This window comes from Leucopleurus acutus, assembly GCF_964270905.1.
Source record: "Leucopleurus acutus genome assembly, chromosome: 1".
In the NCBI taxonomy this organism is placed as follows: Eukaryota; Metazoa; Chordata; class Mammalia; order Artiodactyla; family Delphinidae; genus Leucopleurus; species Leucopleurus acutus.
This window is the reverse complement of record NC_139142.1, coordinates 198,566,910-198,584,219: the sequence shown is the minus strand read 5'-3', so window position 1 is coordinate 198,584,219 and position 17,310 is coordinate 198,566,910. Positions and strand designations below refer to the sequence as shown.

Sequence of the window (17,310 nt, the reverse complement as noted above, 5' to 3'; positions counted from 1 at the left end):
TGAGCATCTATGTGTTCCAGACTCTTTATGTATGTGACTAATGACAATTACATGAGGTAGATCTTATTTCCCACCCTCCATTCCCCCATGTCATCATAATTGCAGAATATAAAGAAGTTGAATATGCCATGCTTGAACGCTAGCCTGTTTTAGTGCAAATGCCATGTTTTTTCTACCTTTACAGAAATTAAGTACAGATGCCTTTGATTGGCATTTAAGCTCTCCCAAAATTAACCCATCATACTGCTCCAGCTATGTCTTCTAATGTTTTCTTAAAGGTACTCAGTATTCTAACCAAACGAGACCTCTCACAGATTTCTAAATATGTCCCATTCTTTCTGCATATGTGCTTTGGTTAGCACGCATTCCCTGCCCACCATTTTTCCACCTTAAATCCAGCTTATGTTTACATTTCCATCTTAAAAAAAAAATCTCTCCATCAAGCTATTACTGAACCTCACAATTGCATGTGATACCTCTGCCTCAAAATAACTCTGATGGCATGATATTCTGTCTTCCATATTCTGTTTTTTTCTATCTTGTTGCCCAATTTTCCCCCAGAAAGAAAACTCCCTGAAGGCAGTGTATTAATTGTCTTTTATCTCTTGAATCACCATTTCAACAAATTTGAGTGTAAGAAATGTTTTGAGTTAGCCAAAAGACACTGTGATTAAAGTTAAAGAAAAAAATTTAAAAACCAAACAGGTCAACCCAGCAAGTGATTCAGGATAATCCCCAAATTTATTTTATCAGTTAAATCCCTAATTTTGTTTTTTCCAATCAGAACTTTCCAGGTGGAGGAGTCTCAAGACTGTAGCAGAGATTTTGTGGAGATCCGGGAAGGAAACGCCACTGGTCGCTTGGTGGGACGGTACTGTGGAAACGTCCTCCCTCTCAATTACTCATCCATCCTTGGGCACATCCTGTGGGTCAGATTTGTCTCCGATGGCTCGGGCAGTGGCGTGGGCTTCCAGGCTGCATTTACCAACAGTGAGTTGGTTCTGTTTTAGTGATGGCTTCCAGAATGTGTCCTACAAACTAGAAGGATAGCAATGTTTTCAGTAATGCATTAAGAACAATTCCCCTATATTTAATGTCTCTGTGGAATTACTTTATTATATACTAGAAAAATTAAATTATATATGAATGACTCATTAAGAGCCAGGGAGAGCATTCTCAGTGGTTTTAACATTCTTTTAAAGCTCTAGTGTCTACCTAATTTTAAGTTAAACATTTTTCATGATATTGCAATAGAGAGTTTTCTAATGTATCATCGTTTCAGTTTGGTATACTTATATCAAATGTGTTTCATTTGATCCCATAATCTCTATATTCCTCAAGTTAAAAATGTTTACTCTGGTACAAATGAACCCATTTAAGAAACAGAAATAGAGTCACAGATGTAGAAAGCAAACTTACGGTTACCAGGAGGAAAGGGGAAGGGGGGGAGGGATAAACTGGAAGATTGGGATTGACATATACGCACTACTATACATAAAATAGATCACTAATCAGGACCTACTGTATAGCACAGGGAACTCTACTCCAGACTCCATGGTGACGTATATGGGAAAAGAATCTAAAAAAGAGTGGATATATGTATATGTATAACTGATTCACTTTGCTGTACAGCAGAAACTAACACAAATTTTAAATTAACTAGACTCCAATAAAAATTAATTTAAAAAAACACAAGAAACGTTTACTATTACTTTAGGATATTCCTAAGTGCTCAGATATTGTAATAACAGGATATTCTTCTAATAGGATAAAATGTTAAATATTAATAGCTACTCTATATGTTGTTTGAAAATGTCAGTTTCTCTTACATAGTTAAAGAAGAAAAAAACATGTTTCGTTCTTTTTTAACATGAAGTAAAATAGGTAAACCAAAATTATAGAACAGGGCTGGTGATACCCCTTCCCAAGTCACCAAGTTCCCTGGGGTCTGGGAACCCAATTTTACCTGGGACGCAATTGCTTGTTTTCACACCATGTGGTCTTCTAAGGAGATGGAATTCCATTCACAATATCACCCTTCTCCAAAGAATTAATAGATAGCAGAGAAACCAAAAGGGAAGCAGTATTTCTTTCAGTGTTCAGAAAAGAAATTGCCGTCAATTAGAAGTCCGTCCTTTTTAACACCCCTTGGCTTTTGTTTCTTTCATTTGACTAAGGAGCTGTTCTGAGTAGGTCTGATTTACTACTCTGTTTTCCTTCCTAGTATTTGGCAATGACAATATTGTGGGAACTCAGGGGAAAATTGCCTCTCCCTTATGGCCCGGAAATTACCCCCACAACTCCAATTACCATTGGATAGTGAATGTGAATGAATCTCAGGTTATCCATGGTAGAATCTTGGAGATGGACATGGAGGCAACACTCAACTGCTATTATGACAAACTAAAGGTGAGTTTCCAAGAGCAACTGATGTTTATACATTTTGGTGACTTGCTATTGGCAACCATAGATCCAAGTCATAGGGGATGGTCTACCCTACATCACGAATACCCCTTCCAGGTTACCTGAACAATGGTGATTCTGGTAGTATAATTATTATCTTTGATTCTGTAACTAACTTTTCTTCCGCATTATTGTAATCTTTCTGTTGGGCTTTATCTAAGCATGTGTATGTGTCTTAATTAAGAATTTATTCTATCTTATATCCCATTACCCTGTTTATTCTCCTGTTAGAGTGTTAAAAATTTGAACAATCATTTTTAAGTAAGTAAATATAAGTATATAAAAATTGTGGCGATCATTGCCATCCAGACATTGGCAACTGCATCAATTCCAGAAACACTATCAGATTATTTTTTATCCAGTTTTATTGAGGTATATTTGACAAATAAATATTATCTATATTTAAGATGTACAACTAGGTCTTTTGATATATGATATTTTACAATTTTACATTGTAAAATAATAATCACAATCAAGCTAATTAACATATCCATCACCTCAAATGGTTACCATCTTCTTTCTTTGTTTCTGGTGTGGTGAGAATACTTAAGATTTACCCTCTTAGCAAATTTCAAGTATATACATGGCAATATTAGCTATAGTCACATTGTTCTACATTAGATCTTCAGAATTATTAATCTTGCATAACTGAAACTTTGTACCCTTTGACCATCTCCCTGTTCCCTGCTCCCCCCATCTCCTGGTAAACACCATTCTACTTTCTGCTTCTATGGGTTTCACTATTTTACTCTCAGATTCTTGAGGGCCAAGATTCTGTCTTATTCATTTTAGGTCCACAGTGCTTCACATAGAACCTAGTACTTGATAGATGCTCAGTAAGTTGGAAAAAATTATTAGCTAATTTGAAATCTGAGCTTATATAGTAGCTTCAATAGAGAAATATGTAATAACACTTATAACGAACTTGTTCAAATTATTTACAAGATGGAGGGAAGGATATGAAATGTAATTGGAGAGATCCATCCACATGTGAAGAAAAAGATAAACATGCTCAAGATTACGTATTTGGGAACTATCAGAAAATATGTCTCTAACTATGTAATCTAACATTTTCAACCAAATGAAAGAGATTTCTTGCATGCTTTGAGTATGCTGAGCCCTCACAAGCTGTGATTCTGTTGCTGTTATTAATTCTGCTTCTTTGCTTCTTTGGAAATGTGAACTCCTTCAGGATACCTGGCCACTTTCTCTCATTAGACTTTTCCTTTTTCTTGTGACTTTTCCTTTTTTTTGTGACTTTCCCCCTTTCTTCCTAATTCCTCCCTTTTGTGGCCCCAAAGCACATTTCATAGACACTGTTGTTGTGCCACTATCCTGGTTCCTACTTTTCCACCCATAAGTTTTACTGTAAATCGAATAATGAGCTATATCACATGGAGCCTAGTTACTAATATAATTCTGCAGGGAAGATATAGATAATTTTAAAACATTTAATTACTTGCAATCATAGTTTATACCTCGTGGTTTTCTATTTATGAGGAAAAATGGAGGTGATTGCCTGAGTTCAGTGCTCTATTATCTGTCCCTTCCATGCAGGTTTATGATGGGGCTGGCATTCATTCCCGCCTGATTGGAACCTATTGTGGTACCCAGACTGGCTCTTTGAGCTCCACTAGAAGTTCTTTGACATTTCAGTTTTCTTCTGACTCTTCAGTCTCAGGGAAAGGATTCCTTTTGGAGTGGTTTGCAATGAATGCCTCTGTTGGACCTTTACCTACCATTGCTACAGGTGTGTTTGGTAATAAATGAAATTCTTTTTAGGGGCTGATATGTGCAGACTAATATTTCAAAGGTTCCTACTAATAAGGGCCAAATACACAAGTGAATAAGAAGAGTGATTACAGTCTCAAAACCCTTCCTCCATATGTTCAGGTGTCCTTTGAATTTCATAAATACTTAGAGATTAGATGTTTATTTCAAAAAAAAATGCTGGTTTCCCATTATATTTTCCATAACAGTTAAGGGTTTGATGTCCATAAGATATTCTACTTACAATTTCTAGAAATCGCTTTAGAGATCTCTGAAAGTTTGGTTTGTAAATACCACACACACACACACACACACACACACACACGCACACACACACACCCCCTAGGATCAACTAATGCAAGTAACTGTTCTTCCTCTATGTTACCTTTTAAGTGTGCCTTCAGAAATGCTTCAGTGTGTCCTTAGCTGGTTGTAAACCCTCATGTTTCAAGGTAAAGTTGGCCTAAATTTCAATCTTTCATTTTACTATTTTGAAGACATTTTAATCCCCCCGTAAGCTGTGTTTTGGGAGACTGCGCTTTTCTTTTGAAAATTTGTTTAAACACTTTTGAATGGCTCTTGTGAATTTGAGGGTAGAATAAATAGAATAAATAGAATAAATCCAGCAGATATTTCTCATGGCATATTCTCACTCCTTGAAATATTTGATTAGGACATATTATCATTGGATCTCATTGAAGAATATTCAGACGTTGAACTTGTTCTAAGACTAAACAGACCCTAAAAGATTAGACTCTGTTGCTTCTAGCCTCTTGGGAATTCTGTCCTAAGATGTTATTTTCACCTCTCTTGCAAGGTGCTTTCAAAACATTGACTATGAAACTCTTCCTTAAAATATTAATCTATTTATCTAAGAGCAAAGAGCCGTCAGCAAGATTGCCAAATGCAATTTAGAGCTATCCATTTAAGACTGGATAGCTCTTATAAGTAAACTTGAGTTAAGCTTCTTTTATGTCCACAAATCTCAAGTTACAGAAGAAATCTCTCATGCAAAACATTATATCAATAAGTATATTGTAGTACTCAAAAAAAAGTTCTCTTCTCATACATATATTCCATAATTATGTGATTGAAGTGGATGAGTGAGTATAGTATAGTATCATAAATCTCATTTCTCTTAATGAAAAACGAGCAAAGGAAAAAATAAAAGGATAAGAAAATTTTATAGTTTACTAGTTACCTGGTTGGTGTAAATGATTATCTCATGATCATAGCACATTCTGACACTTTCATTAAAGTGAAAAAAAAAGCTTACTGTTTTAAATTGTATTAATATATTGAACACTGTAACATTAGCATTCCTTATGCGAACATACATTAAATTTAATTCAAGGGCTTCCCTGGTGGCGCAGTGGTTGGGAGTCCGCCTGCCGATGCAGGCGACACGGATTCGTGCCCCGGTCTAGGAGGATCCCGCATGCCGTGGAGCGGCTGGGCCCGTGAGCCATGGCCGCTGAGCCTGCGCGTCCGGAGCCTGTGCTCCGCAACGGGAGAGGCCACAGCAGTGAGAGGCCCGCGTGCCGCAAAAAAAAAAAAAAAAAAAAAAATTTAATTCAACCAATATTTATAGAGGGTTTATTATAGACATGCTGAGGTAAGCGTATACCAATTAAGAAAGGAAAGCAAGATATAATCTCTATTCTCCAAGAGTTCAAAAGTAATTGGCAAAGATAAAGCATTCAGTTAAATAATGATATAGTAACTAAATGATTAAATGACAAAGCAAAAAGCAGTCAAAGGAAAATAAGCCTAATGTGGACTAGGGTCATGTGAAGGAAATTAAACATGTCACGTTGGAAAATATTAGCTAATCAGTCAGGACATATTTGGTTATGCTGCAGTAACAAATAATTCCAAACTCTGAATAGCTGAGAAACACAAGACTTCTTACTTGTTCATGTTACCCTCTTGGGTTAACTGGGTATTGGATCTGACATTGTTTGGGACATTTCCTGTGATCATGGCAAGAGGAAAGAGAGCCCTGGCATGCCTCAGTCTAAAAGTGTTCAGCTTAAAAGTGACACATGTCATTTTGCTTATGATTCATAAACCAGAACTGGTCAAATGGCCTCACCCAACCGCAGAAGTGTTAGGAAATGCAATTTCACCATATGTTTGGAAGTGAGGAAAAATGGAATATTTGACAAACAGCACTAACAGCTTATAGTTAGTATGATAACTGCTTTTTATAAATTCAAGATAAGAAATATTTTATGTAAAGGAAAATCTTAACATTTGAAGATACTGGATAATATTCGGATCTTATACTTTGAAATTGCTTTTACTTTATTTTATTTTTAAACTTGTACAGCCTATATAGTAATAGGATAAAGTAATTAGGACCTAGTCCTATAAATTTTACATTCATTTCTTGGTGGCCCTAGCAAGATTCAAACATGTATTGTATAAGAGTCATAAACTTCTGGAATGGTGGAGTAAAGGCCTCTGATAATCTATTCTTGCAGAAAAACAATGAGAACACTGGCAAAACACTGGGTGTTTTTTAGAAATCGTCAGTGGCAAGTTATTTAATATCACAACTGCATGTGGCAGTGATTCCAGTTACAGCTAATAAGAGACTGACCAAAAATGTAACAAGAAAAACTGGGGAGTGATATATCCATAGGGGACTTTGAAAAGTTTTGACATATTTCTGGGAACACAGAAGGCTCCACTCGCGTGCAGGGCTATAAACATGCCCAACATGAGACTCGAGAAGGCCCCAGTCTCTCACCTCTGTAGGATCTTGAGGCTCTGTGAAAGTAGAAAGTGAATTCTAGGGCAGAGTTATAAACTGTCTTCTAGAGTCATATAGGCATATCCCAATACACACACACACACACACACACACACACACGTGCACACACACAGTCACTCAGAAGAGTGAGAGAACCATTGATTCAAGACATTTAAAAGGAATCTCTATTTAATCAGTTGTTGATCACTAACCTGAACACAGACTTTCAATGGTTACACACAACAATTAACACAGACATTACAGAATTAGTACACAAAAGCCACTGAACAAAGAGCAGTGACGGCAAACTTTGGGGGAGGGGTTGATTTCCAGAGTTGCCACATTACATTGTTTAAAATGTCTGGTTTTCAACAAAAAAATTATGAGACACATGAAGAAATAGGAAAGTATGGCCTATGCAGAGGAATATAAGCAATCCATAGAAACTGTCTTGGAGAAAGCCAAAATGTCAGACTTACTTAACAAAGACTTTAAATAAGCTATTGTAAATATGTTAAAGAACTAAAAGAAATCATGTCTAAAGATTTAACGAAGAGTATGGGACTGATGTCTCACCAGATAGAGGATATCAATAAAGTGATAGATATTTTTGAAAGAAAAAGCAACCAACTAGAAATTTTGGAGTTGAAATTCACTGGGTGGGCTCAATGACAGAGCTGAGCAGGTAGCAGAAAGAATCCCTGAATTTGAATGTAGGTCCTTTAGGATTATCCTGTTGAGGGTAAGAAAGAAGAAAATTATACAGAGCTTCAGAAACTATCATTTATACCAACATATGTATGCATAATGAGAGTCCCAGGTAAAGAAAGAGGGAAAGGGAAAAAAAGAATACTTGAAGAAATAATGTCTGTACACATCCCAAATTTGATGAAAAATATTAATCTACACATCCAAGAATCCCCAAAATTCCAGGTAGGATAAACTCAATGAGATCTGTACCTAGACATACTGCTGTCAAACTATCAAAGCTAAAGAAAAGGGGTTATCTTGAAAGCACGAAGAGAAACTCACTTATCTTGTAAAAACAATACTCACCAAGGTTAACATCTCATTTCTCATCAGAAACCATGAAGGTCAGAGCAGTGGGATGACATAGTCAATGTGCTGAAGTAAAAAGACTGTTGATCAAGAATTCTATACCCAGAAAATGTATCCTCCAAACTAAGTAGAAATTAAAACATCCCAGATAAATGAAAGCTGAGAGAATTCATTGCAAGCAGACCTATGCTACAGGAAATGCTAAAGGGGGGCTTTCAGAATGAAATGAAATGACCCTAGCATGTCTTTACTGCTAGAGAGTAGGTAGTGAAGACAGCTACATATGTAAATATAAAGGCAGTATAAATGTATTTTCATCTGTAGCTCTTTTCTTCTGCTGTCTGATTTAAAGACGGCTGCGTAAGGCAATAATAATAAACTATGCTGATAATGTTTAAGTATATAATTTTATGACAATAATAGCATAAAAGATGGGGGTGGGTGGGAATGGAGTTATATTATAACCAAGTTTTGTATACTATTAAAATTAAGTTAATATTAATCCAAACTACAATGTCTTAAGATGTTAATTGTAATCCTCTGAACAACCACACAGAAAAAACTCGAAAATATACAGTTAAATAAATAACAAATGAATTAAAGTGATATACTAGAAAATATGTATTTAACACTAGCACGGCTATAATCAGTAAGACAGACAATAACAATTATTGACAAAGATGTGGAGAATCTGGGACCCTTGTACATTGCTAGTGGAAATGTAAAATCCTACAGCCACTTTGGAAAACAGTTTAGCAGTTCCTCAAATATTGAAACACAGGGTTACCATACAATCCAGCAATTCCACTCCTAGTTATATACCTAAGAACATTGAAAACATACGTCCACACAAAAATTTATACAGGAATGTTCATAGAAACATTATTCATAAATAGTGAAAAAGAGGAAAGAACCCAAATGTCGAACAGCTGATGAATGGAAAAACTAAACGTGGTATATCCGTATAGTGGAATACTATTCTGCCTTAAAATGAAAGAAGTATTGATACATGCTAGAATACAGATGAACCTTAGAATATTATGCTAAGTGAATGAAGCCAGTCACAAGAGGCCACATATAGTATATATGATGTTTATCTTTATATAATGATGTTTATCTTTATATATGATGACATCTTTATATAAGATGTCTTAAACAGGCAACTCCATAGAGACAGAAAGTAGGCTAGTGGTTTCCATAGACTTGTGGAGTAGAGAACAGAGAATCAGTGGTAAAGAGTATCCAACTTCTTTCAGGGTGGTGAAAATGTGTTCTAAGATTAGGTAGCAGTGACGATTGCAGAACTTTGTGAATATACTAAAAACCACTGAACTATTTAAAAGGGTAGATTTTATGGTGAGTGAATAATAACAAAACTGTTATTTAAAAAGCAAACAACAACAACCAAAAAAAGGCTGTTGTTATTATAAGCTCACAAACTTTTTTGAATGCTTCATTTCACCAAATTGAAAATTTTTTTCAAAATTGCCTAATATAAATTACATGATGAATAGCTGTGCTAAAAGAAGATGAAGACTAAAGCACATTGGAAACATGAACAAAGTTCTACCTTGGTAACGATAATAATAGGATCTTCCATATGGACTTACTCCATGCTTGACAGATAATAGGCACTCATTAATAATTGGGTTAAGTGGTAAAACTATGGTGAAAAAAGTAGAATACAGTGTGTTTTTCTTCAAAAAATTATGGAAATCACAGCTGTCTGAATCAGTGGATTTAATAAAATATGTATAAATTTCTTTGAGAAAATTGTTTTAATTGGTTGTTTCAGTATAGAACTGTGGCTTTCAAGTGAAATGCTACCTTCTTTTCTGCCAGAGGTATTTCAACGATGTTGCTTTTCATTCTGCAGGTGCTTGTGGTGGGTTCCTGCAGACAGGAGACGCTCCAGTCTTTCTTTACTCCCCAGGCTGGCCTGAAAGCTACAGTAATGGCGCTGACTGCATGTGGCTTATCCAGGCTCCCGATTCTACTGTGGAACTCAACATCCTTTCCCTGGACATTGAATCTCATAGTACATGCAGCTATGATAAACTTGTGATAAGAGACGGTGAGAAACGTTTAAAAAACAAGATAAAACAAAAAACTACCAAGTTTCAACCCTGACACACATTTAGTTACATTCAATTATAATCATACTCGTTTACTGCTTCCGTCCATTTGCATGGAAATGCACAGGTATTACTAGATACTAGAATTGGCCACCATTTCTGCAGAACATAAGGAAAGCATTAAATTGCCTGGAGCAAAATAATCTGCACACTGTGTTAGGGAGAGCATTACATTCCCAAGAGGAAACACTCCCTGTGGTTTAAGTAGGAAATTATAATCTGAGTTTCCGGGTTGTGCTGCTTTCTCGTTGAAAGGCTATGGAAATAAATCTTGATATTTTATACCTATGGCTTTAAGATCCAAGTGTGAAAAGTATTTAAAATTGCAATGTATTCAAGTTTCTATCGTGTACTGAATCTCTGGGTAGAATGGGTAGAATTAAGGGCTAATATTTTTTCATCTTTTCCTCTGTACCCAGGTGTGGTATTGCTATGTGATGAGCGAGGGATATAAATAATGCTTCAATGCAAGATGCGCAGAATTGTGGTTCATGATTTGCATGGAACAGAGGAGAATAGGGAGGCCATATCCTCTAGTCAGTGTCTCTTACAGTGAGGTCCCCAGACCGACAGCATGAGCATCACCTGGGAACTTGCTAGAAATGCAGATTCTATGCCCCACCCCAGACCAACTAAACTAGAAACTTGGATGGGTCCTACATCTGTCTCCGGTTAAGGTTAAGATCAGGGTGAGGAGAGTAAGGCAGGATTGGACAAAGTACAGAGTCAGATCCTCTCTTTATTTAAAATTTTAATATTTTGTTCATTTTACATTAAATTTCAATTTTTGAAATATTGTACTGAAATATTTTTATCTTGATTTCTGAGGTCTCGGGCACCTCCTTAAGTTTTGCCCCCGATGTGACGTGCTCCCCTCGCCTGACCCGGGTCCCTGCCTCCCGGTGGTAGAGTCTCTGAAGCTGGGGACCCACTGCCCTGCATGACACATATTGCAGCCCCAGTGCCTGCCTAGACAGCAGGTGACATCTAGTAAGGTGTTAACCTGGAGGACAGAATCAAAGGGGCAGCTTCTAGGAGTGCAGGTTCGTTGTTGTGGATCTTATTTTCCAAGAGATATGAGAAGCATAGAGTTTTCTGTGAACTTCTCAGTTTGTTAAATTTTGGCGATTAATGAAAAAAGCTTCAGAGCATTTTTTTTTTTTTTGGACCAAAGCATGTGTTTGATTTTGGCGCACTGGTGGCTAATGTGCATTTTCATGGCCGCCTTATCCCCTTAACCCTAGACCCCCACTAAGTATAGTGAGAAAAATCAAATGGCAGAGGTGCTTTACTTTCCTTCTGTAGGAGCTGGGCAGTAAGTGAAGACTCAAGTCAGTCATACAAACGTGATCAGATGGTAAACCATAACTTTCCCCCTTTTTCCTATCAACTATCTGCTATCAGCACATTGCCCAGAAGAATTATCATCTTTCCTCTTTTTTTTCTTTCTTTAGGAAGGAAACGAAAATCAGTAGACCCAACTCAGTCTCACTGAGAGATAAAGTATACACATGTGAAATAAGTAACAACATATAATAAGCTTCAAAGCTTTGTGATGCAGTTACTTAGAGAATAAGTCAACAGATTTGGGGTGAAATGTGTAGCAAAATAGCATAATGAAGATAAGAATGCAAAAGGAGTCACAGATAAATTTTTGAATGATAAAAATTGCAAACGTTTCCAGAGGTCAGAACCCCTGTAAAGAATGCCTTTCCAAGCAGCGTGTATTTATAGCTGTGCTACTACATTTGATAACTTGTTTTCTAAACTAGTTAATAATGAGTAAGTTTTAGGTTGTGGTCAATGTCAAAAAAGAATCATTTTGCTAGTTGAGTGAAAGGACAAATTTCCTCATGTCTCATATTCTATTTTTGTCTTTTTTTAAGTTTCAAATTAATTAATTCTCTGCCTTAGGGAAAAAACAACATATTTTCCCAGCCAAGGAATCTAAGTCCTTGCTCCATTCAGGCTTTGACTGAGACAGTTGTTCTGATCAAAATTTACAATCAAGAGAAAAGCCAAAGGAAAAAGGGCCTTGGGGGTTACCCAGCTCTCACTGATGTTTCTGGAGGTGCACATTTGCCGACACTGTCTTTTTTCATCCTCCACACATGGAGAGAAGTGTGTTCTTATAATGGCAAAACAAACAATGAACAAGAAAATAATGAAAAGAAAAAAGAAAACCCCTCTGAAGGTGAAGGCAGATTTCGGGGCCAATGACCTTATAACATTAGCATCGGATCTGGGGCTGAAGAATCAAACCTTTTTTTTTAGATACTTGACCTTCAGCAGTCAGAATAGTTTAGATCAGAATCTACTGCACATATCAGCACTGGTCCTCAGTTACTTCCCAATCTCACGTCCTCTCATTTTGAGTTTTCGTTCCAGGAAGAACTGTCAGCCAGTTTTTGGAAAGGCAGTGGGAACTGGCAAAGAAGTTGTTATTGAAAAGGTTAAAGAAAAAGACAGGCGGCACCGTTACAAACTGGAGCCACAATGATGTAACCCCTGGAATGTCCCTTATTTGGTAATCCTGCTGCCTCCTAGGAACGGGGGTGTTTTGAGAATAATGTGTGAGGCGCTTTGGCTGGGTTGCAATGATGGCGGAGGATACTCTTTTTAAAAAAATTTTGTTGGAGTTTAGTTGATTTACAGCGTTGTGTTAGTTTCAGGTGTGCAGCAAAGTGCATCAGTTATACGTATGCCTGTATCCACTCTTTTAGATTCTTTGCCCATGTAGGTCATTACAGAGTGTTGAGCAGAGTTCCCTGTGCTATACAGTAGGTCCTTATTAGGTATCTACTTTATATAGAGTAGTGTGTATATGTCCAGCCCAATCTCCCAGTTTATCCCTCCGCAGCCCCCTTCCTCCCTGGTAACCATAAGTTTGTTTTCTATATCTGTGACTCTATTTCTGTTTTGTAAATAAGTTGTGGAGGAGACTCTTAAGACGTCATATTTTCACACTGACATTTCCTCTCTTTGGTCGTAGGAGACAACAGCATGGCCCAGGAGCTAGCAGTTCTCTGTGGCAGAGAGATCCCTGGGCCCATCCGGTCTACTGGAGAGCACATGGTGATCCACTTCACCTCGGACTTCAGTGTAACCAGGGCGGGCTTTAATGCATCGTTTCACAAGAGTAATATGTTCTCATGGTTCTAATTCATTTCATGTCATCTTCCTCTTGCTGTCTCCCTAACACACTCTGCTCATGTTTCAATGCCAGGACACAGGTTCTAAGTCAGAGCACACAGGTCTCTGCCCGGCCTCTGGGGGTTATCCTGATGTCAGGTATTAAGTCTTAAAAAAAAAAAAAGAAAGAAAGAAACTGGCCACATTTGTGAATGGTCCCCCTTCTTCAGTTCTTTGGGCAGGGCATCTTCCCTCCACAGTAGGCACAAGAGTAAGATGTTTAAAACAAAATTTCATCCTAGCGGATGGCTGGAACCAGAAGACAGTACATATCCCTAACACATCAAAGAAGCAGTAAGTCAGAGTTATCTTCAACCTAAGAAATAACCAAGGTAATGTAGGAGATATTGTCATAAATCCCTTGGTTGAAATGATTTATCTAAAGGTTGGCAGGAAGAGTTTGTTTGCTCTTGAAATATGAATTTGGTGAATCTGACAATGTGCATCATATGTGGCAGCCTATCGTGTGGAGTATGATTGAGACTTTCAAAACCTGACAATATGTGAAGTCCAAACAATCATTTTCAACCCACACTGGATTAAAGTTAAAAGGTAGCCCACAGAAGGTGACATTTCTAAAGTCTCTCATATTTTTAACTGAAAAACCTAATTTTAAAGTAGATTATCAATCTAGACATGAAAAACGAATGTTTTCTCCAGGATTATGTATGCCTTTTATAGAGTAGGGACCAATTGAAGATAAACGGTCGTCCTCACAGTCAAGGGGGGGGGGGCAGCTGCAGAGTGGTTTAGGAGAATGGGCTTGGGAATTAGACCTAAGGTAAATTTCCGCCTCTGCGTTTTAACGAGCCGTGTGAGCTCCCTGCCCTCACTCGCTGATGCTCTGGTCGGTCCCTGACAGCTGGCAAATGAGCGTCTGCTGCATCGCTGTCTTCTCAGCTCGAGCTTCTGCCTCTCTGTCACGTGGCTCATGGACATGTGCGTGACAGCTCGCGCTGTGTGAGTTAATATGTGGGAAACTAACTCTTGCCTCCCACCGTTTATTACCTCCCCCAGCCCCAGACTTGTTCATTCCACATTCTTCTCGATCTTAGGAAGTGGAAAGTACATTCTTCCAGCTATTTAAGCCAGGAAGCTTGCACCACCGTTGATTCTTCTTTTCTGGCTCCATCAACCCCATTCATCAGCAAACCACAATGGTCCCACCCTCGCAGTATATCCAGAGTGCAACCACTTCTCCCCATTTCTCCTGCTGCCACCCTAGTCCAGGCGTCTGCCAGCCCTCCTTGGGCTCGAGAGGTCGCCCCCGTACTGGGCCTCTTGCTTCTGCTTTGCCCTGCCCTTCCTTAGAGTTGAAGTACTGCAGACAGTGAGTCTTTAAAGTGTTAAGTCAGATCGTGCCATTCTGACGCTCAAAATGCTGCAATGTGTTCCTCTTCTTACTCAGAATAAGCCCTTGCGGTGTCCTGCGCGACCTACCGCGCTAACCGTTTAGGTCTCTCATTTGGCCTCATACATTCTGACTTCTGTGATGCACCACTGACACAGCAGCCTTCACGCCAGCTGTTTTCTGGACTGCAGTGCTCTTCTCTCAAACAGTCTTATGTCTTGATTCCCCGTCTCTCTTTTTCTTTTTTTAATTTATTTTATGGAAGTATAGTTGATTTACAATATTGTGTTAATTTCTGCTGTACAGCAAAGTGACTCAGTTATACATAGACATACATTCTTTTTCATATTCTTTTCCATTATGGTTTATCACAGGACATTGACTATAGTTCCCAGTGTTATACAGAAGGACCTTGTTGTTTATCTGTTTTATATATAGTAGTTTGTATCTGCTAACCCCAAACTCCAAATTTATCCCTACCCGCCCCCCCCACCACCTTTCCCCTTTGGTAGCCATAGGTTTTTCTCTTTGTGAGTCTGTTTCTGTTTCATAGGCAGGTTCATTTGTGACGTATTTGAGATTCCACATAAACATGATAAATGGGATTTGTCTTTCTCTGTCTGACTTACTTCACTTAGGATGCGATCCCCCATTTCAATCAGGTCTCTGCTCGGATATGACTGCAGTAACGTGGCCTTCGCTAACTGCCTCAGGCAGTATAGTTCATTTTCCCTCTCCCCGTTCATCTTTCTTTGTAGAACTTATCACCACGTCATATATTAACTATGTAGGTGTTTTTTGTACGTCTGACTCCTCTACAAAGTAAGCTTCATGAAAGTTAAGGGATTTGTCTCCCCTGCTTACTTCTACATCCGTATCTTAGAAACAAAAACAAAATGAGTACCGAGGAGCCTGTGCTCCATCCAAACTTGTTGTGCTAATTGTTTCCAACATTTTTTGGTCCCGAGTGAGTTTCAAACCACATTTCTGTCGCCTATACTTTGAAAATTCTCAAGACAAACAGAAAAAGCATCGAAATCCAGTTGCGAGTGTTATTTAAATGTGCTGTCTTTGTTTCTTCCTGGGAAGGTTGTGGTGGATACTTGCATGCAGACAGAGGGATTATCACGTCACCCGGGTATGCAGAGACCTACACTCCCGACCTCAACTGCTCTTGGCATGTCCAGGTTCAGAGTGGTCTGACCATCGCTGTGCACTTTGAGCAGCCCTTCCAGATTCCAAATAGAGACGACTCTTGCAGCCAGGGCGATTACTTGGTGGTAGGTGTCGTTTGCTGCTTCCTCTAGCTACTTCCTCTACACACTTCATTCAGAAAACAAAATGATGATGTTTCCCCTCCTGGGCTATAAACTGATAGAACTTGTATACCTCATCTTTATCAGTATGAAGGAAATTGTGCAATTTTAATTTGTCTTTCCAGCTAAAAAATGGACCTGATATCTCTTCTCCACCCTTGGGACCCCATGGAGGAAATGGGCGTTTTTGTGGCAGTCGACCTTCGTCCACTCTGTTCACCTCAGATAATCAAATGTTTGTTCAGTTCATTTCTGATAATAGTAATGAAGGACGAGGATTTAAAATCACATATGAGGCAAAGAGTTTAGGTAAGTATTTTCACTGAGAATAATGTCTGTACTTTTCCTGCAATTGCTTGGCCTTTTTTGTTTAAATAGATTTGAGAAAAAAATATGTAAAGTTTTTTTCTGAACTAACAATAATAATGTTAATAAGAGTAGCTACCTATTATCAAGCACTTACTTTATGCTTGATACATTTGATATCTCATCACGACTACATTTTCTTCATTGTGCCCATTCTTCAGATAAGTAAGATGAGGCTTAGATTGTTCCAAGGCCATATATCAAGAGAATGAACAAAGTGAACTTCTCCATGAGTATAAATTGAGCTGATCTTAATGATCCCCTGAAATTCCTTAGACTTTTCCATTATGCAATGTCTAATTATGTTACATACAGTTATAGAAACATTATAAGAATGACAATTACATTGTTTTGTAATCATCTGTATGCTTCTTTTTAAATGAACATATAATCCTCTGATTCTATTATTACCCATTTAATTATATATTACAGTAATGATCTTTACTTAATTACCTTGTCTTAATTATACTTGATTGTAATTATATTTAATTCTACTGTAATGATTTGGTTTTTGTGACATTTATTTTTAGATAATGTTTAATTGCATAAATAAGTAAACAAGCATAGCCTCAAAAAAGGGAAGGAGTGGTGTCTGTAAAGAGTAAGTCTTCGTCCCCTTAAAATTAGGTAATTTGGATTTCAGGATAACCCTATGACCTCAATGACAGATTCCTGGACATATTTCAAAACCTGTATCAATCCAAATGAGCCATATGTTTTATCGCACATTCTCCAAAATATGATATGAGAATTTAAAATGTCAGCAGAATGTCTTCATTTGAAGAGAGGAGAGGAAGTACGTCTCCACCAACTGACACAGAAAATCATCTAATGCCTCGTGTAGATTCCATGACTACAGGGAATGTCCTTTCACCACTTCCCAGACCACATAGGTCTGGT

At 37.8% G+C, this 17,310-nt stretch overlaps 1 protein-coding gene across 1 annotated transcript in view; it reads left to right on the top strand.

The window, feature by feature from the left end:
- CUBN (cubilin) overlaps nucleotides 1–17,310 on the top strand; it is a 262,964-nt gene that overhangs the window by 159,053 nt on the left and 86,601 nt on the right. The window contains exons 37-43 of the mRNA XM_082845199.1: nucleotides 785–990; nucleotides 2,225–2,409; nucleotides 4,021–4,213; nucleotides 9,927–10,124; nucleotides 13,178–13,324; nucleotides 15,818–16,008; nucleotides 16,170–16,353. Of these exons, the coding sequence (XP_082701325.1) occupies nucleotides 785–990; nucleotides 2,225–2,409; nucleotides 4,021–4,213; nucleotides 9,927–10,124; nucleotides 13,178–13,324; nucleotides 15,818–16,008; nucleotides 16,170–16,353 (1,304 nt within the window). The remainder of the gene's footprint in view (nucleotides 1–784; nucleotides 991–2,224; nucleotides 2,410–4,020; nucleotides 4,214–9,926; nucleotides 10,125–13,177; nucleotides 13,325–15,817; nucleotides 16,009–16,169; nucleotides 16,354–17,310) is intronic.